This window comes from Cupressus sempervirens, chromosome 4 (genome assembly GCF_028749045.1).
Source record: "Cupressus sempervirens isolate cs-2001-9-10 chromosome 4, ASM2874904v1, whole genome shotgun sequence".
Classification (NCBI taxonomy): domain Eukaryota; kingdom Viridiplantae; phylum Streptophyta; class Pinopsida; order Cupressales; family Cupressaceae; genus Cupressus; species Cupressus sempervirens.
In genome coordinates, this window is record NC_143121.1 from 633,735,679 (window position 1) to 633,757,149 (window position 21,471).

The window sequence follows — 21,471 nt, forward strand, 5'->3', positions numbered from 1 at the left end:
ATTAAACTATTTTATTTGGTGGGGTTTCCATTGAAAGAGATATTATAGTAATTGTATGACATGTGAATGGTCTATACTCCGAGGTTGTATTTTAGCTTGCTGTATCTTCTTAATATTTATTTACTTTATCATTGTTTAATTTTGTATCTACTTCTTATCTTGATTTTCTACACAGCTAAATTGTTATTTTGAAGATTGGTAGGTTATTTGGCCCAGGCAACATTTGGTCGTCAATCTATTTCTATGTGGTAGCCTTGTAAATTAGTTATTTGGAAAGAAATAATCCATCCTAGCTAAATGGCTTGAATTTAAAGCTAATTAAGGCTCTCTTTCATATCATTGCTTTGTTTGATGAATATGATAATGCTATAATTTCATTAGTGAAAGTGAAGAGGTATTATGTTTAGGTTATATTTGTCTAATAACATTTAATTCTTCTATCAAGTTGTAGTAGAAAAACCCTTGGTTGCGTAGAAACATCAGCCTAGTTTTTATGTGTAACCTAGTATTGGATTGAGATGCCTAATCTTTGGGGACATCAAGATCTCGGTTGTGATTTTGTATGCTTATTCAGATATTATGCATATATCCTAAAAATGTGCATTTTGTCTATCTTCTACTTCTATACACAAGTCGTCTTAGGTTAAATTTGAAGTTTTTAATGGAAAAGCTTTTCAATGTCAGATAGACACAGAAACACACACATAGATACACACACAAATAGACATACACACATTCATGGAATCTATAAACAGAGAGAGAGAGAGAGAGAGAGAGAGAGAGAGAGAGAGAGAGAGAGAGATTTTCCGAAAATGTCTATATATATTCCATTGGAATCAAGATCCAGCCCAAATGTTTTTTGCCAAATTTCTGAATCCAAACCAGAATCATAGTCAACCACTCAGAAGTTAATTAGTCTCTAAACAATGTATTGCCAAGAGGTAGATATTTCATTGATGTTGACTGAATAATTGCAATCTTCTACTTTTGCTTTTTTTGGGACATATGCATTCTTTCCTTAAAAAAAGGATATGAAGGTTCAAGCACTCAGTGTTGCCATTTGGCCAACCAAAACATCCAATTTATAGGCAAACCAATCCCTATTAATGGTGGAAGCATATAGATGGAACTATTGTACTATAACATGTCAATATACTGGAAAGAAAGACATTAGGCAGGTGTATATGGAATGACAAGCACTGTTACTGTCAATAAGTGGGTTATGCTTATAACCTCTCTAAAAGTAAACTAGTAATAAATTTTGGAGAATTATATAAAATTCCAAACACAAGTGTTTCTAGAAGATCTATTGGTGCACGTAGTCACTTTATCAAAACTAGTTAGTTAGCTATTAGCATATCTAGAGATGTCCTATTCACATAACTCATGTTTCCACATAGGGACTTTTAGGCTTTTGTCTCACCTCATGTGGTTCGAGATGTATATTCACTTAGTGAGACACCTATTGCATGTACATTAGCCACTTGTTCACACACTTGTCAAGTGTTCCATGTTTGTAGGGTTAGTCCCTTTTTGTTCCCTATCTTGTCACTTCACTTGCTTGTCTCTGAATGCAAGCTCTTTTTGTACTTCTAAACCAACTCTTTGATAATATTCATTTGGGTTTTTGTGTGCTCATAGTTTTTGGTTTGGTCTTTACTTTCTAATCCTGGCTTATCCCAAGTTTTATAAGCATTTGGGCAATAGGCAACTGGTTGTGCTATTGATGATTTACACATTTTCAAATGTAGAGATTATTAATGAACTTTCTTAATAGAAGATGTCCATGTTTTATAAGTTGTCAGAAAATGATTTTGTATTTATCTTTTCATCTATACACTATAATTTTTACTATTTGATTGTCTTATGGAAGGAAGATTCTTCGTCATGCTGGAATTGAAGCATTTGTTGGGGGAAATCTTGGAAAGCCTCTTTCAGATGCTGCTTTGCAATGCTTATCATCATCAAAAACAGAACCAGAATTTGCGGCAAGTTTCCTTCTCCTGTTTATTTAATTCAGAGATCTCAATAAATGTCTCGCAGATATTGACAGACTGTTTTGAATTTATCAATCTAGTCAAGAAACATATTTTGTCTGGATTAAATTATTTTATTGTTATATTGAAAATCTGTGAAGCAGATCATTTGTTTATTTATTTCAATAAATATATTGAGCTAGAGTTTATGTTGAAAAGCCTGAAGATATAAGAAGTTTAAAGAGAAAATCTCTCAAAAGTATTATTCATCTGAGTTGCTGCCTTGATAATTTTGTATAATGTAGGCTGCCGTGGTTGAGGTGAGCAGCTACCAGATGGAGATTCCTAACAGGCATTTTAAACCATCGGTTAGAAGAATTATTATATCTTGCTTTCTCTTTTATTTGATTTTTGTCATGTCTTAACGTGTGTGTTTGCTTTATATTCATGTAAATGAGAGCACATTCTTGTATCGATCTTCAGGTAGCTGTAGTTTTGAATCTTACTCCAGATCATTTGGAGAGGCACAAGACAATGCAGAACTATGCAATGATGAAGTGTCGTATTTTCTCAAATATGGATCCTTGCCATCTTGCAGTAATTCCAAGTGGTATAACTATAAACAGACTCATAACTTGGAAGTACTGAAAATCCTAATGCTTACACATTTTCTTTAGCTAGACAATAATTATCCCAGAGTATGTATTGCCAAAGAAACATATAATTTTTTTATATTTATGTCTTTTCATATCATATCCTTTGTCCTATAATTTATCATCTTCTTTGGTTCCAATGCCTTGTACCGATTGTAAAATGAGTCACACCCTGATTGTAAATGGACCAGGGACAAAGTGGAATGATAGCCCATTGGTAGAGCACACCAGCAGCAAATGGGAGGCCCTAGGTTTGAATTTTAGCTGGTAAATGGAAAATTGAACATGGTATCCTAACAGCCCACATTCTGAGACTGTAAAGCCAAAAGATTAGCTTCTTCAACAGTTACAAAACCCCTCAATGCTGCAGGAGAAAATGAGCACCTTTTCTGTAAAAAATGTTTTGATTGAGAAAGCCAAACTACAGTTTTGTCAAGGGCTGACTAAGAGAGCTGCTACATCATTTGTTCATTGCTCTCTGATTTGATCAGTACCCTATAAGTATGCTCCATTGAAAACAAATGGCAGCTTGGTGAAATAGCTTAGAGGAGAGCACTGATAAACTCAGTTTTGAGAACTTAACGTCACAATGATTGAAACTTAATGGCAGTTAGTATTCAAGGGAAACCAATCTTCAGAACTATCAGATGATAATTGTGTAACAACTTTGTGCTGCTGTAAGGGAACATTTGGGGATCTTTTTGGTCATTGTATTACATAGAGAAAACCATATAAATACATTAAAAATTCACACAACTGGTGAGTTGTGGCCATTATTTTGATTCTTGTTTCTGTTTGATATGAGAATAGGTGATCAGCTGCTAAAAGAAGTTGCTTATTGTTGTGGAAACCAAGGTACACGAGCTTGGATTGGTGACCTCCCTGGTGTTAAGGTAAACATTCTAGGATGGCACTTTGTGCATCACTTGTGTTCTAGTAGTTTCTTGTTGGCTGGACTTTGAACTGTTTTGTGTTCATTATTGATGTTCTTTTAGCTCATATGTATATTATGTTTGAAAGCTGGACAGCAAGGCAGCACAAGCCACGATACTTGTACCGACTTTGGGGATAATGTCACAGATATATCTAGGTAAACTGAAGACAATAGGCATTCACAATGCATATAATGCAGGCACAGCTGCCCTACTTGCCCTTGGGTTGGATCTTGGAGTTGACACTGAAGCTGTTAATCATGCAATGGAGGTTTTGGAGCCACCTCCACATCGAATGCAAGTTGGTATGCTGTCATTTGTTATTCTTTTGGGCTGAACATATTTTTGAGCCATTGGTTCATTAAGTTGCTATTTGTGCTTCTTAGAAACCAACCCAATTACTAATTGAGCTGAACATGTTGAAAACCGATGCTTACTGTATATTCAGTTGAAGTCCAAATGTTGAACTGAATTTTTTTATGAAATTTCATTTGTGACAAAATTGTTAGAAATTCAAAAAATTTGAGCAAAATTAGGATTCTTTTCCAGTGCTAGGTCAAAGAATAAGTAAATTGACTTTCTTTAATTATTGTATGTGGTACTTCAAGAAGAATGCCACACACTGCAGCTCTTGATCAGGGTTATTTAATATGATCTGAAAAATTTGAAAGAATTCTGTGTTAAACCCAAAGTTATTTTGTTAGAAATTATCTGAATGGATTTATGAATGCATCTACAGTACAAGCTCTGTTTCTCTCTAATAATGTGATATACAATGTTTGAAGGAATTGTTGTAGAGACAGGCTGAGCCCTTCAACGAAAGTGACTTAGGTTTGCACTGATCAATACATCATCTATTTTGTAGTTGATTCTCAATTGTTCATTGTTTTGATGCTATTCCGATACTGTGCAGCTTCTTATTCTCTGGAGTATAACCAGTACAAATGTCAAAAAAGTTACCTCAAGAAATGATATTTCAACTTCAGTTCCTTTAAATTTTTTACTTTTGAACGAAATTGACTGTATACTGCTTCCATTTTTCTTAGGTGAGCAAGAGATTAAAACTTGTAGAATATCTGTATCCTTGCCACTTCAACTACTTGCATTGATGTCATAATGGATGCTACAATGCTTGTTTGTATCTACATTGTGAGTTTAGAGCACAAAAAGGGTCATTTGGTTAGTTATTGGTAGGTGTAGGGCAAAACTAGCTGGTAGATGGAACCCTAATTGTAATCAACTTTTTCCATCAAAAATTGCTCTTGGGTGCCAAATCCATGGAGAGAGGTGCTTGAGCAGTGAAATGATGCCCTTATTAGTTGTCAGCACCTTTCTCATGTACTGACTTTTCTCCAATGCCAATGTGACCTTTTTGGGCCATTTTTGGCAAATTAACAGAAAGTTGATGAAACACAAGTTGGAATTTTGAATTGGGGAAAAAATAATACCTCATGCACTTACTTGAGCTGTCGGGATGTGAGGATGGCAGGAAATGCCTGACATATGGAAATTTGGTGGCTTGACTCTAATGTGAAGATGTAGTGCAGTCTATTGGGCATTTGGAGTTTCGGGATGCCTTGGAATATGGATTTTGGGAGAAGTGTAGAGAGGCCAGGGAGGGGAAAATCCAATTAGCCAGCAAGAGTAAATATGTGGGATGGTGCGATTAGGAAGTTAAGTTGGAAATGTCAACAAGGAAAAGAGGAAAGAAAGATGGGAGGAAATGTATACTTGGCAAGGAAAATCCAGCAACTTTAACAAAACATTATAACAGCTAGGAACAATCCAAACTTGGAATTTTCAGACTTAAAGCAGATTTTTGGCTTTAACAGCATGCACAGATGTTCATACTAAGGAAAAGCTTAAAAATGGAAACCTACACAAGTTATTCTCAAATTAGTTATAAATAGGGTTCACCAGAATCCTAAACGAACAAACTAAGAGGAACAAATGAAAAATATTGACTCTAGAGTCCCAACATATGCATAGGTATCTGATTCTCAATCAAGATACCCATTAAGATTTGATATTGTTTGTGGAAATTTGAAGTCATGGTAATCAAATGCACAAATCTAGATTATTTTCTGATTTAGATTTGTATTCAAATAATGATTGAAGGAATTTCAAAGATTATTTTTGGAAAATAGCCTTTAAAATTGAACCTAGGCCTTAAATGTCTTTACTGCTTACAAATTGATGATGAAAAATCATCTCAATAGAATTTGTAAGTGGGTTACTGAGGACATGGTCTAGAAATAAGTATTTATTTATAGTGTTCAAACTTCAATATGTTAAGAAAAATGGTCATTGCTAATACCTACATTAAGACAATTGAAAGGATGCTACCAAATGTTTTTAGCATGTATGGTTGCTTTTATCTTGTTCCTTTTAGAGCACAACAAGATTTTATTGCAGTAATTTTGGACAGATATCAAGACTAGTTGCTCTTAGCTAAAATGTTCAATAATGTTTCATCTACTTATGGATTGAGAAACAAATTAGTATGCTTAAGGTATAGATTCAAAATTTGTAGAGTTCTTGTGTGAAAATATCAGAGTTGAGAATTCACCCCTTTACTTGCCTTTGTCAAGTTGCCAACTCCAATCAATATTGCGTCAAAAGAGTTTTGCCAAGTCATGAGTTTCGAAACTATGCTTTAGGTGAGCATCCAAATAATTGGAACTTAAATGTAATTGTATCCTTAAGATCCCTATGATCATGTGGTGCATGGACCCATTAGTGCGTTTTCATTGAGAGTTTTTTTGAGCTTTTGCTTTGATCATTAGATGATTCAACATTTGTGCAAGATGGGCACAAGACAATGACAATTGAAAGCAATATGGAGTAGGGTGGCTACAATTGCCACAAGTTCACTCCTAAATGTAGGGTCAGTTAGAGCAATCCATATGGTATAAAGCCTTATGATGGCTTTGACCAAGTAATTATTACGAAGTAATTGGAAAATATTTGCTTTTTATTAATAGAGACCAAGAGATGAATTTATACAAGAGATTGAATGATGTTTCCTTAAGAAGCAATCATAAAGAATAGAAAGATTCTATTCTAGCTAAGAGAAAACTAATAGTTATCTACAACTAACTAAAGAATGGAAACATTCTATTCCAGAAATAGAAAATTTAATATTAGAAACATTCTAATATTTACAGAAGTGTAACAAACGGATTTTCTAAACTAAAAAGATAGAGCTATATTCTGAATTAAATAGATATGCAATCAATACTTCAAATCCAAATTACTGAATTGAACATCTTTAATTCCATTTCATGTGAAATTAACTGAATTAACAACCAACTGAAATAACTGATTGCTATCATAATTACAAAAGAAAACTTAAATCGTTACCATTAATTCTATGATATTCAATAATTACAAGAGAAAGTAAATGCATAGTAAAAAATGGTAGAAGATCATATAAGTTTAACTGAAGAGTCTCGTAATTGTTATGCAAGCCTTGGCTTTTGGATAAGATGACAAGCATTAGCTTAGGCTTAACCTCCCACCCACGGACCATATCAATCCCCACACAATCTTTTGACAAGAAAAGCCCTGCCTACCTCGGGGCTAGGCTTGGGGCACTATTAGTCCAGCCATCTGAGGTATACCAGTGTTTAGAATGTCTGCTCAGTAATAGACGAGCATGTCTCATTAACTAGCGCCGCTGATATCATGTGATCTATAGATGGCAAGTATGCCTTTAACAACCTTGGCCAAGGTTTTAGATGGGTTTATAATACCTGATCACCACCACTCGACTTGACAACAGGGTAAGTAGATTGGACATCCATGAGCTTATTAGATAGTTCTTAAAGTTATAATATCAAATCTGATTCCAGTTCCTTGTTTTTGCGGAACTTCCTTTCTCCCTCTTCACCCTCTTTCTTGGCCATTCTTGGGTGAGTCCTTGGTGTCTACTCATTAATGAAATTAGTTCATTTGTTGAAACTCAGCTGATGGAAATATGATAATTTAGTACTAGCATGAAGTCGTCCTTGTGACTCAAGGACTTCTCTCAAAGGAATTGGAGAATTATATTTTCAGAATTAAAAGACAAGCTGATTCGAAAATGAAAACATAAACATGGCACATTCATTCAGTTTCATACTCGAACATGGTGAGATTACTTGGTAAGCTTGATTGAATGAACTATTTGATAATCATCTTTTACTTCATAGTTATGCATTGAATAAATAACATTGGAAGTCCTTAAAACTCCCATTGCATTTAGATTTTAGATGCAATATATATACCAGATAAAAGAATTGAAGTTGTTCACATAACTTGATCAATGATGGATTTGAACTTGGTTAATCTCGACTGGCTGACTCAATAATTTGGGTTGCCAAAACAGATATTAGAATACAGAGTCCCTTGATAAAAGAAACAACACGCTCAAATTCACTTCCAGTATCGAGCCGTATGGAAAGAGTAAGAACATGAAGAAGGAAGAAATGGTGAAGGAGAGCAGTATCGATGATAGCTGCAAGAAATGCAGTCGAGCTTATATGTCTAAACAATAGAAAAGGCTTCAATTGAAACCGTGGCTCATAATGGTAGTTCCAAAAAACGATTATTGGCTTCTTGGTTCACCGATTCAAAAGAAGGAAATATCGCCAAGTGTACTCATCATCCCTCATAGAGACATAATTTAAAAAATAGAATTCGAAGGACTCCTTATTAAAAGAATAATTTATATATATATATATATATAAAATTTTCGAATGATGTCCTCATAATATTATTGTGTCCAAAGTTATACCTATTAGGTTACGCATATCTATATATGTGTATAATTTGGAGAATTTATTTTATCTTCATATCCTCCCAATGTATATATATATATGTATGTATATGTATGTTAATAGAGATGAGCTTGGATAATTTAATACCATGGTGGCACCATACATTTGTACATATGTGCATTTATGGGTGTACATATATATATTGAAATGATGAGGATACCAACATAAGCCATCAAAAGGTATGAATTTTGATTATGTTTAAGTATTTATATATATTATATGTTGTCCAAGTAGCTCATGCATGTCCAATGTATGTATTTTGTTATGCAATTGCTAGGTCCTTACCAAGGTAGTTAGAGGTCATACCTGTCGATTGGATAAATGGACTAAAGTAATGCCCCATTCCGTAGATCCCATTAAGCAATGCTTTCCCCCCTTCGTCTGCTTCTGCAACCACCCATGCAAAAATTTTCATAATAATAACAAGCTCTCCATGATAAATCCATACCAACATATAACACAAATAGTTGTAAAGAAAATAGTTAGCTACCATCATTCAGTAAACTAGTAACTGCTAACTACCATCATTAATAAGCAGTTATACATAATAATTGATAACAACCAAATTCATATGAAACAATGGTTGCGTATAACTACCCTTTTCACATGAACAAAGAAAAACAATAGTTTTTAACTAATCATCTCAATGGCTATAATTAATTTTTAAATAGGTCAAAATTTTGGGATGTAACATACCCTTCCCCTTATGTTTTCATTGTCCCCTATGAATTCCACAAATAAAACTTAAAAGTAACATTTGATCAAGGGTTTTTTTTTCAAACATTGCAACTATAAAAGAAATTGAAAGAAAAAAGATCAAGCTCTAGCCTTGGAGAAAAGATGAGGGTATTTTTGGAAAATCTCATTGTAGTCTTCCCAAGTAGCATTATCCTCTGCATATTGATCCCACTAGACCTTGGACTGAGTCATTACTCGATTTTGTAAGCATAGCTTACGTATCTCAAGTATTATGAATTATTCTATTTCGACCACCCCTGGATCTTGTACCTGTAGTAGGTTCCAATCAATTATGTGATCATGATGAGTGATATATTTCTTAAGATATGACACATGAAAGATGTCATCAAAGTAACGTGACTCAGACCCGGCTCGGACTCGGCAAGGGTAACTTGACTCATGACCCGGCTTGGACTCGGCAGTGACTCGACCGTGACTTGGCAAAGTGAAAAAACTCCGAAATTTTGAGATTTTTTTAGGATTTAAAGAACATTCCATGCACCCATTATTGAATAAAGCTTAAAGACACAATAAAATCATTAAATAGAAGATAATTTGATCATGGTGCACATACTTAAAAGTCAAACATACATCGATTACATAAGTACAATACTATAAAGGTAAATTGCTAAATACTAGTAGCTAAATAGTGACTAAAGGAAATAATATAAATTTAAAACATATAATCATATATAAAATGATAAATCCATGCAACCCATCAAAATGTATATGTATTATGAAATCCAACACATCGATAGTCATCATCAAATGTTCCAAATTTTGATCATATGTTAAGTTAAACAAAAAGTTAAAACAAGACTATAGCTATGGCTCCTAGTCCTCATCGTCATCGTCATTGTCATCCTCATTCCCAACCTCAACCTCAGGGTCAGTATAATCTATAAAATGCCTCTTAGTAAGGCATTTAAGGTAGGTCCTGGATGACTGATTAGCCATAGTATCAGCCTATGAGGTGCCTCTAGAATCAACTGTAGTCTCTGGCTCTGCCAATGCCTCTAAGGTGCCACTAGGAACAACTGGAGCTCTCTGGTCCTCTGCGGCCATAGCCACAGCCTCAGCTTGGCCCTCTCTAGTTGCCTCGTCAACCCATTGTAGGTCCTCATCATCAAAGATAGGATCAGTAGCCTTAGTGATCCACTTAGACTCTGGATCAACCTCCTCTAGAGTAATCAGAGAGGTGTCACTATCCAAAATCTCCCTAGTCCTAATGCACAGGTTGTAATGCACAAAGACTAGCCTATTGATTTTCTCCACAGACAATCTGTTACGCCTCTTCAACTAGATGTGCTCGAACATGCTCCAATTGAGCTCACATCTTGAAGCGCTACTTGGTTGGCTCATTATGTGGATGGCGATTTGCTGAAAGTTTTTGGTTGAAGGCCCAAACATTTGCCACCATCTATCTGAATTTTGAAAAAAGGAAAAGAAAAATATATTAGTCTTATTTCAAAATTTGAACTTTAAAGCTAGAAATTTAGAAACTACATTGTATAAGGCTTAAGTTGCAATTTTTACCTGGTTGCAATTTTGTACGACCTTGTTTGCAAATTTGACTTAAAAAAATGGGCCCTGATGCATTACTATAGGCATCCATCTCAAGCAATATATCAGTGGCATTAGTGGCCATCTTCGATATCACAGTGTATAGGGCACTAAGAACCTCCACATCTGTCTTGAAATCTTCATGGAAACGGTATGCCGGATTGAGGTAATAAGTTGCTGCGTGGATGGGTTTATGAAATTGATTCTGCCATTTCCTATCATGTCCCAAATAGGGCCATAGTTTTGCACAACTCCTACATATTTGGCCTTAATATCCTCCTTGGCCCTATCCATGCCCTCATATATGTAGCCCATAGAGGGCTTCTCCCCATCAACAACTCGTAGGAGGGCTACAAGGGGTTCAATGATCTACAAAACAATTAAACAAACAAACAATTTAGTGAACGATGAAACTTTGCAATGTTGCACAATGAAAATAAAACAAAAATAGGTATGAGATAAATTAATTTATAAAATTATAAGATTTAAGATTTTAAAATTTAAAATTTAAAATTACTTCCACAATCTTCGAACATGGCTCCCAAAAACCTTCTTCATCATAAATGCATTTTTTTGCATCTACCCCTGCAGGGGTTGTGGCAAAGGAGGAACTCCATTCTGGACTAACAAACATACACCTCAAAGCTAACCTTGAACTCAACAAAGATTTTAGTGTGATAAAATTAGAGGCAAATCTTGTGATATCAGGACGAGCCAACTCCTTTCTCTTCGTGTATTGCCTCATAATGCTGAGGACCAAGGCATGATTATAGATGAACTTACAAAGATTTTTGGCCTTGGCAACACATGATTTCACCCATTCAAGCTTGCCAATATCCTCTAACATGAGGTCGAGGCAATGGGCAGCACATGGAGTCCAAAAGATTCTTGGGTGTCTCTCTATCAAAACTTTTCTTGGAGCAATTTCAAATTAGTTAGTAAACAATGAAATTTTTTGATGTATTAAATTTTTTTTAATTTTCAAAATTTAATGAAAAACTAAAATAAATTTTTTAGAACTTAGAAAGTTAGAAACTTAGAAGTTAAAATTTTACTTGCAACAACATAATTAGCTACATTATCAGTCACCACTTTGACAACATTCTCTTCCCCCACCTCCCTTATGACCTCCTCAATAGCCTCACATAAGAATTTTGCATTTTTGACATGTGAGGAAGCATCTATAGACTTAAAAAACATGGTGGATCCTGAAAGTGAAAATTAAACAAAATAATTATCATTCAAGAATCAATAGTCAATAAAACAAAATTTTAGTTATTCAATAATGCATTAAATTTTAGACTTCAAGAAGTAGAGGATGATGAATTACCTCCGCTAGAAACAAAAAAATTTAGGAGGGTCCTATTCCTCCTATCTGTCCATCCATCCATCATAATGGTACATCCCTTTTGGCTCCAAATCTTTCTATGGTCCTCCAACTCAAGTTTTGACTCCTCAACCATTTCTAGTAAGAGGGGCCACTCAACTCATCTTCACTGGGGGCTTTAAACCCCGCATCACAGATGGAAACCGCATCAATCATCCCTTGCCAATAAGGAGTCCTATTACATTTATAAAAACATTTTAATTAGCATATTTCAAAATTCAAATTTTCAACATCAAGTTAAAATTATAAAATTGAATTTAAATTTTAAAACTTAAAAGTTTAAAACGTAAAATAATCAAATGTAAATGAAGTTGAAGTACCTGGCTACTATAAATGGAATGTTGCAGAAAAATCAAAACTTGCAAATTGCTCTTACTCTAGCTACATGGATCTCCCTATTCCAGCCCAAGCTCTCAAGTGAGGGTTGTGCACCAGGAGTGGAACGTGGTTCAAAAAAATTGTCCAACCTAGATATTCTAACTCTAGGACGAAAGGTAAAGCCAGTCCTACTAGAAGGGGCAGCAACTGTAGCACCACTAGCAGTGCAAGGAATAGATGTAGAAGAAGTACGACTAGCAGAGGCACTAGAACGATAGGGGGGAAGGGAAGAACCTTCTCCAACACAACCTACTAAGCCTAGCCTGGGTGTAAAACTAGACACAAAAACATTTCTAAATGAGCGTGGAAGGGAATTGAAACCAATCTGAGCTAACTCTGCTAATTGTTTTTGTTTTAATTCCTTTTCTTGTTCATATTTTTCTAAGGCAACATAACAAAAACGTTGAGGCTCAACAGTTGCAGCTCTACAAGGCTCAGTATCATGACCATGTATGCGAGCAATATGGTATTTCAATCTATTTATCCCTCCACTATTAACGACTTTACAAAATAGGCATTTTGTTTGAGTTCTACCTCTACCCAGAAAGTCTATGGTGTACTTCCAACATGCATCTCTTTTATTGCCTTTAGAGAGCTTGGGTTTTTTACCTCCAGGAGCCATTATGAGTAAGGAAAAATGTAAAAGTTTCTGCAATAAGACATTTTAGACCAAATATCACCATTTAAGCATTGTATTTAATGAAGATCTAAAGCAAAAAAAAAATCTATAAACATACAAAAAAATTCATCCAAAAAATCCATAAGCATAGAGAAAAAAATCATCAAAATCTAAAAAATCAACTCTTACCTCTTTGAAATGCTTTGCAAAGTGTTGAGAAGAACTTCTATAAATTCTTTGATGATCTAAATGCAAGCTCCAATGTCACAAGTGCGAGCTTTTCTCCTCTTCCTTTCAGCTGGTTGCAATACAATGACACTCTATTTCTCTTCTGCCTCTCTCTCTCTCTCTTTCTTCTCACAATAGAGTGTTATAAAAGCCCTTTTAGGGTTATAAGAATAACAAAGAAGAAAAAATATATATTAAAAAAACACGATTTTTATCATATTTTAACCCAACCGAACATTTGCTATCGCAGCCAGGTCAAGTTGCTCGTGACCTACGAGTTAGGCGAGTCAGGCGAGTCATGTCATCTGACCCGCCAAGCCCTGGTCACGGCAGCAGGCCATCTGTGACTCATCGACTTGGGTGACTCGCCTAACTCACAGCAAGTCACGTTACATTGGATGTCATGCATCCTGGCAAGAGGTGGAGGTAGTACAATTCTGTAGGCTACCGGGTTCATGATTTCCAATACCTCAAAGGGTCCCACATATCTTTGGGCTAACTTGGCATTGTTACCAAACTTGATGGTACTCTTTTTGAGTTTTACCTTTAGTAGCACCTTTTCTCCTACTGAGAATTCTCTAGGTGTCCTTTTAGTATCTGCATAAATTTTTTGTCTATCATTTGCTTATTTCAATCTTTGACAAATTTGAATTACCTATTCTTCCATCTCCTTGAGCATTTCCGGTGCGATAATAATTTTGTCCTCAACACGGTTCCAACTTATAGGGGTTGTACATTTGTGACCATATAGGGCCTCAAAGCGGGCCATCATAATGGTGGATTGATAGGAATTATTATAAGCAAATTCCACCAAGTGTAGATACATTTCCCATTGATATTGCCAATCCATACAATAAACTCTTAGAGGATCCTCCAAAACCTTATTTGCTCTTTCTGTTTGACCATCAGTCTCGAGATGATAAGTTGAGCTAATGTTTAACTTAGTTCCTAATGCTTCGAAGAATGTTTTCCAAAATCTGAAGGTTATTCTAGCATCCCTGTCTGAGATAATTTTCTCTAGAATTTCATGAAGTCCAAAAATCTCTTTCATGAACTTGTGAGTGATTTTTGGAGTTGCATCGGTTAGGTTTCCCGGTATGAAGTGAACAACCTTAGTCAATTTATCCACTGCTACTAGGATGGTGTTGTGTTTGTTTCATGTCATAGGTAGTCCTTGTATGAAATCCATGGAAGTTATCTGCCATTTTCACTCTGGTACTTTGTTTGGGTGTAGGAGGCCAGCTAGGTAACGATGTTTTGCCTTTACACTTTGGCATTCCAGGCATCCTGCCACAAAATCCATTATCTCTTTTTTCATTCCTTTCCAAAAATATAGTGGTTTTATATTTGACAACATTTTAGTCACCCCAAGGTGTCTTGAATAAGGAGCTAAGTGGGATTCCTCTAAAATCATTCTTCAGAGTTCGGGTTTGTTGGGTATGTATATTCTATCATGATACTTTGACAATCCATCTTCTTCTATTCTTAAATCTGTGTACTTGGGATCCTATGGGTCTTTGATAAGAGCATGGTTGACCTCTGTATAGAATTCATCTTGCTTTAGATGTTGTAGTACCTAATCCCTTAATCTGAAATTTATAACAGCCATTGTGGAAATATGCCTTCTTCTGCTTAAGGCATATGTGACCTTGTTTTTTTTACCCTTAATATAACTAATGTCAAAGTCGTAATGTGCTAGAAATTCCAACCATCTCCTCTGCTTGGTGTTAAGGTTGGGTTGTGTAAAGATATATTTTAGGCCACGGTGATCAGATCGAAGTTTGAAAGGCTTCCCAATCAAATAGTGCCTCCACGTTTGAAGGGCATGCACAATATTCGCTAGTTCCAAATCATGAGGAACACAATTTTTCTCATAGTTCTTTAACTTCCTTGACTCATACACAATCACTTTCTCTTCCTGCATTAGTACACCTCGTACTTCTTCCCTAGATGCATTAGTTATAACTACAAATTTCTTTTGAGGGTCAGGTACTCTTAGTATAGGTGCAGTAGTTAACTTCTCTTTCAAATACTCAAAAGCTGATTGACATTTTTCAGTCCATATAAATTTCTTTCCCTTCCTTTGAAGTGAAGTGATCAAAGAAGCTATTTTGGAGAAATTTCTAACAAACTTCCTATAGAATCCTGGCAACCCCACAAAACTTCTGATTTCTATCACATTCTTAGGTATAGGCCATTTCCTAATTGCTTTGATTTTTGAAGGATCTACGACTATTCCTTTAGCTGAAATAATATGTCCTAAATACTAGATTTCTTTCTGATAAAAAGCACACTTAGATAACTTCTCATATAGTTTATGTTCTTTCAGCCTTTGTAGGACCTTTTCTAGATGCTCTTGATGTTATTTTTTGTTTTTTGAGTAGATCAGAATATCATCTATGAAGACCAATACAAACTTATCCAAACAATCTTGAAAAATGTTGTTCATCAAATTCATGAAAGCTTCCAGAGCGTTAGTTAACCCGAAGGGCAATACCGTGAACTCATAATGCCTGTATCTAGTTTTGAATGTAGTCTTGTTAATGTCCTCATCCTTGATGCAGAGCTGATGATATCCCGACCTTAAGTCAATCTTTGAAAATACTTTAGCACCTTTCATTTGATCAAAGAGGTCGTCAATTCTAGGAAGTGGGTATCGGTTCTTAATGGTTACCTTATTGAGCATCTTATAGTCTATGCACAATCTCATAGTTTCGTCCTTTCTAACGAACAATATTGTGGCTCCCCAAGGCGAAACAATGGGTCAAATAAGTTTCTTATCTAACATATCCTACAACTGCAATTGTAATTTCATTAATTTCGTGGCGGTCATCCGATAAGGAGCTCGAGAAATTGGTTCTGCTCCTGGTACTAAATCTATGGTAAAATCAAAAACTCTAGATGGAGGTAATCCGAGAAGTTCTTTAGGAAACACATCTTGGAATTTCTTAAGGTATGGATACTTCCCCTCGATGGATTACTTCAATTTTTCTCTAATTTCTCCCTCTTCAAAAATGTGGTCCTCTATACGTGGCATCCGTAGGTTTTCTCAAATCTTCAATCCTTATTGCAAAGATCTCACAACCTTTTCTTCCACATTTCTTGAGTTGCATGGTAGATATTTGTCTTGGTTTAATTTCATGTATTACTCCCTTAATGCTTACAGGTTTGCCTTGGTCATCCAAATAGTCTATAGTTTTGGCAAGACAATCAACCTTGGCCCTATGCTCACTGAGCTAGTTAATGCCTATAATAATGTCGTAAGACCCAAGAGTTGCTACATACAAGTTCAGTTCGGTGGAAAAGTTTGGAAAATCAACTCGTGCCTCAAACAGACACTATTCTACCTTAGCCCTTGACTAGTTTGCATAGTCGACTATCCATGGTTTTGCCATAAAACTAGAGCTCTTTGGAAATTTACTTAATAACTTAGGTGATATAAAGCATTTAGAGGCTCCAGTATCAATTAATATAGAAATAGGGTTTCCATAGATCTTACCTAGAGTTTCAATTGGGCCTATTTGTTGATCTGCCTACCGATTATCAAGTGCCTCATGAATCTTTTGTTGATAAACATGTTGTTGTGGTGGAAGGGGTGGTCGGGGTATTTGGTGTTTGTCTTACCAGGGCATTTGTTAGCATAGTGATCTCCACCACAATCGTAGCATCCTGAAGGTGGCCCCTTCTTCTCACTTCTTTTGTCGTTCTTACTTGTATTAAGGTTATTTTTGAAATCCTTAATACCATTCCCTCTTGGTTCCGGTTTGTGAGATTTGTAGTCCTTAAATTGCTTCTTGTGGGATCTAGTATCTGCACCTTCTGTGTTCCAACTTGTTTTCCTTTTGTTATCTCGGATGGAATCATTTCTTTTGATTTTATATTCCTAACGGACAACTTTTTCTAGGGCTTCTTCCACAATTCGAAGCGTGAGAACATCCACTGCCCCATTGATCCTATTCTTTAACCCCATGATAAATTTTCTCACCTTCAAATTCCTATCTTGTTGGTACAGAGGTACACATTTCAGCGGACGGGTGAATTTCTCCCAATACTTATGTATGGTCATATCTCCTTGTTTGAGGTTCTGGAAATCCAACAGCTTTTGGTCGTGGAAAGTTTGGGGTAACCAACGGTTTCTAAAGATGGTTAGAAACTTCTCCTAGGTAATTTGAGTTGTTTTTATATTCAGCTAAACCTTGGTGTTTCCCCACCATGTGGTAGTTTCTCTTGAAAAATGGTATATTCCCCAAATTGCCTTTGAGGTCTCTAAAAAAATTCTAATCTCAAAATACTGTTCCATTTCTGTTAACCAAACCTCTGCATCCTCTCCGGATTCAGAACCAGAGAACTTGGGTGGTTTGATCTTTTTAATGTCCACAGATAGGTCACTCACTATTTCAAGTTTCTTCTGTTTCTTAGTTTAGGTAAGTGAGGCTTAAATGTTTTTCTCGTTGTGCTCAGAGATTCCTAGTTTTGCTCTAGGAGGGGGCGAGGATTGCATTTCCTCTTGGTTTTGCCCAATTTGGGCTGCCAATTCGTTCATCCTCTTCTCCATATTGTCTAACTTCATTTGCGTGTCTTGCCAAACCTGAAGTAGTAGATCAGTAGGAGGTAGTGAATTGTTCTCGGGGACCATGTCGTGGTCTGCAACATTCTCATCAGTGTTCATGTTTTCTTAATTATTTGTCCTGAAAATATTTGCAAGCCCCTTACTTCAATTTTTCTATTGTTTTTTTTACATGTTTACACAATAAAATAAAAGGAATTACGAGTAGAAGGAATACAGGAATAGACCAATTTATTTATTCAATTTTAAAACTTTTCTGCTACATTTACAATAGCCTTTATTTACAAAAATTTCCTCTTTTGAGGGTGTTATATTATAGATTCAGTCACTTTGAAATTTTATTTTCAGCTTCTTGTTCAGTTTCGATTTTGGTTTTATACATATCTTGCACCATCCAAGCTCTATGGAAGTACATAAGAGAGTTGGCCTGGCGGACGTTCCAAGTTTGAATCAGTTTGTTTCTATAGGCTGCTTTTCTGGTAAGAGTCTACCTAACTCTTTCCTTCCTCATTCATTGCAGAGCTTGTTTTAAGGTTTCGTCATCTTGAGGCATGGGACAACAAGTATAATCATAGTTTGGCATGGTCTTAATCAAGTATGGGAAGATGGGATGTCGTGCTTTCTTGTGAGGTGTCTTTCGTACATACATCCTGTTACATTTAATCTAAGAAAATCTCAAGTTTACTAATCTTGTTAGGTAGTGTGCCCAAGGTTCAATGTCGAACCCAGTGCTCTGATACCATATGTAACAGACGAAATTTCTTAACTAAAATTATAGAGCTTTAGTTTGAATTAAACAGATATGCAATCAATACTTCAAATCCAAATCACCAAATTGAACATCTTTAATTCCATTTCATGTGAAATTAACTGAATTAACAACCAACTAAAATAATTGATTTCTATCATAATTACAAAAGAAAACTTAAATCATTAACTATTAATTCTATGATATTCAATAATTACAAGAGAAAGTAAATGCATAGTAAAGAATGGAAGAAGAACATACAAGTCTAACTGAAGAGTGTCGTAATTTTTATGCAAGCCTTGGCTTTCAGATAAGAGGAGAAGCATTAGCTTAGGCTTAACCTCCCAACCATAGACCATATCAATCTCCATACAATCTTTTGACAAGAAAGGCCCTCCCTACCCCGGGGCTAGGCTTGGGGCACGATTAGTCTCGCCATCTGAGCTATACTGGTGTTTAGAATGTCCGCTTGGTAATAGATGGGCATGTTTGATTAACTAGCGCCACAGACATCATGTGATCTATAGATGGAAAGCATGCTTTTAACAACTTTGGCCAAGGTTTTAGATGGGTTTATAATACTCAATCACCAACGGTCGACTTAACAACAAGGTAAGTAGATTGGACATGCATGAGCTTATTAGATAGTTCTTAAAGTTAAAGTTATCATATCAAATTTGATTCCTGTTATTTGTTTTTGCAGAACTTCCTTTCTACCTCTTCACCCTCTTTCTTGGCCATTCCAAACCCGGTGAGTCCTTGGTGTTTGCTCGTTAATGAAATCGGTTCATTTACTGAAACTCAACTGATGGAAAGATGATAATTTAGTACTGGCATGAAGCCATCCCTTTGACTCAAGGACTTCTCTCAAAAGAATTAGAGAATTATATTTTCAGAATTAAAAGACAAGCTGATTCAAAAATGAAAACATAAACATGGCATATTCATTCAGTTTCAGACTCAAACATGGTGAGATTACTTGGTAAGCTTGATCGAATGAACTATTCGATAATCATCTTTTACTTCACAATCATGTATTGAATAAAAACATTGGAAATCCTTAAAACTCCCTTGCATCTAGATTTCAGATGCAATATATACACTAGATAAAAGAGTAGAAGTTGTTTACAGAACTTGATCAATGATGGATTTGAACTTGGTTAATCCGACTTGCCGGCTCTCAATAATTTGGGTTGCCAAAACGGATATCAAAATTCAAAGTCCCTTGATAAAAGAAACAAGCTTGGATTCACTTCCAATATCAGGTTGTATGGAAAGAGTAAGAACATGAAAAAGAAAGAAATGGTAAAGGAGAGTAGTATCAATGATAGCTGCAAGAAATGCATTCGAGCTTATATGTCTAAACAATAGAAAATGCTTCAATTGAAACCACGGTTCATGATGGTAGTTGCAAAACAAGATTATTGGCTTCTTGGTTCACCGATTCAAAAGAAGGAAATATCGCCAAGTGTACTCATCTCCCTTATAGAGACTTATACTTTAAAAAACAAAATTCGAATGACTCCTTCTTAAAAGAATTATTTATAATTATATATATATATATATACACGTGCATAATTTGGAGAATTTTTTTTTTTCATATCCTCCCAATGTATATGCATATATATGTATACATATGTTAATAGAGATGAGCTTGGATAATTTAATACCATGGTGGCACCATACCTTTGTACATATGTGCATAATGAAATGATGAGGATATTGACATAAACCATCAAAAGTTACACATTTTGATTATGTTTAAATATTTATATGTTGTCCAAGTAGCTCATGCTTGTTCAATGTATGTACCCTGTTATGTAGTCACTAGGTCCTTACCAAGGTAGTTAGAGGTTATACCTATCAATCAAATAAATGGACTAAAGTAGTGCCCCATTGCGTAAATTTCGTTAAGCATTGCTTCCCCCCTTCATCTGCTCTTGCAACCACTTGTGCAACATTTTCCACAATAATAACAAATTCTCCATGATAAATCCATACCAACATATAACACAGATAGTTGTAAAGAAAATAGTTAGCTAGCATCATTTAGTAAACTAGTAACTGTTAACTACCATCATCAACATATGACAAGTAATGACTAACTACTATCATCAACAAGAAGTTATACATAATAATTGATAACAACCAAATTCATATGAAACAACAGTTACACATAACCTTTTCACATGAACAAGGAAAAACAATAGTTTTTAACTAATCATCTCAACTGCTATAATTAATTTTTAAATAGGTGAAAATTTTGGGATGTAACAAGAAGATTAGAATAGATGACCAATAGATACTAAACAAAGATAATAGAAACTATCTATTATCGTAATACCCTCCCTTAATAATTAATCTATCAAGAGCACGAAGCTATAAAAAAGCAAAAAAGAAAAATTCTGTTTGGTCAAGGTGCTCCGTACTGTTCACTGTGGGTTGCAAACCAAATTGCTTAGATAGGCCAGCTAAGCACTTCCAACATTCAACCTCTATGTACCCAAACTTGTGGCAATAGTTGCATTGAATGTTTTTCTTCCTGGAGCCTTCCAAAGCTGGAGCAAAGGACATCTGCTAAAAGGAATTCCTTGCACCAGAACCACCTTATCGTTGTCACAATATTGGAAGACGGTTAACATTCACTGTTTCCACAAGCCTTAATTGCAAATGCTGAACTTCTGATTTCCCTCTAGCAAAATATTAGTTAGAGATGCCATCGTATGTTTTTCAATCAAAAAGTGTGAAAATCTATGTAGTGAAATTCTTCAAGGCAAAAAAAATGGAAGGCCTAGAAAATTTGAAGGGTGCCCTAGAGGAGATCTCGAAAAACTTAGAAAGAATATGTTGTCTGTTTCTGGA

At 35.4% G+C, this 21,471-nt stretch overlaps 1 protein-coding gene across 8 annotated transcripts in view; it reads left to right on the forward strand.

Annotated features, from left to right (window-relative positions):
- Window positions 1-21,471, forward strand: part of LOC149562832 (uncharacterized) — a 269,069-nt gene that overhangs the window by 183,890 nt on the left and 63,708 nt on the right. For 7 of the 8 annotated variants that reach the window (XM_089826279.1, XM_089826283.1, XM_089826285.1 and 4 more), the window contains 5 exons: window positions 1,878-1,988; window positions 2,282-2,344; window positions 2,460-2,586; window positions 3,440-3,522; window positions 3,650-3,866. In XM_089826279.1, the coding sequence (XP_089682405.1) occupies window positions 1,878-1,988; window positions 2,282-2,344; window positions 2,460-2,586; window positions 3,440-3,522; window positions 3,650-3,866 (601 nt within the window). The remainder of the gene's footprint in view (window positions 1-1,877; window positions 1,989-2,281; window positions 2,345-2,459; window positions 2,587-3,439; window positions 3,523-3,649; window positions 3,867-21,471) is intronic. The other variant, XM_089826280.1, reaches the window with a different exon arrangement.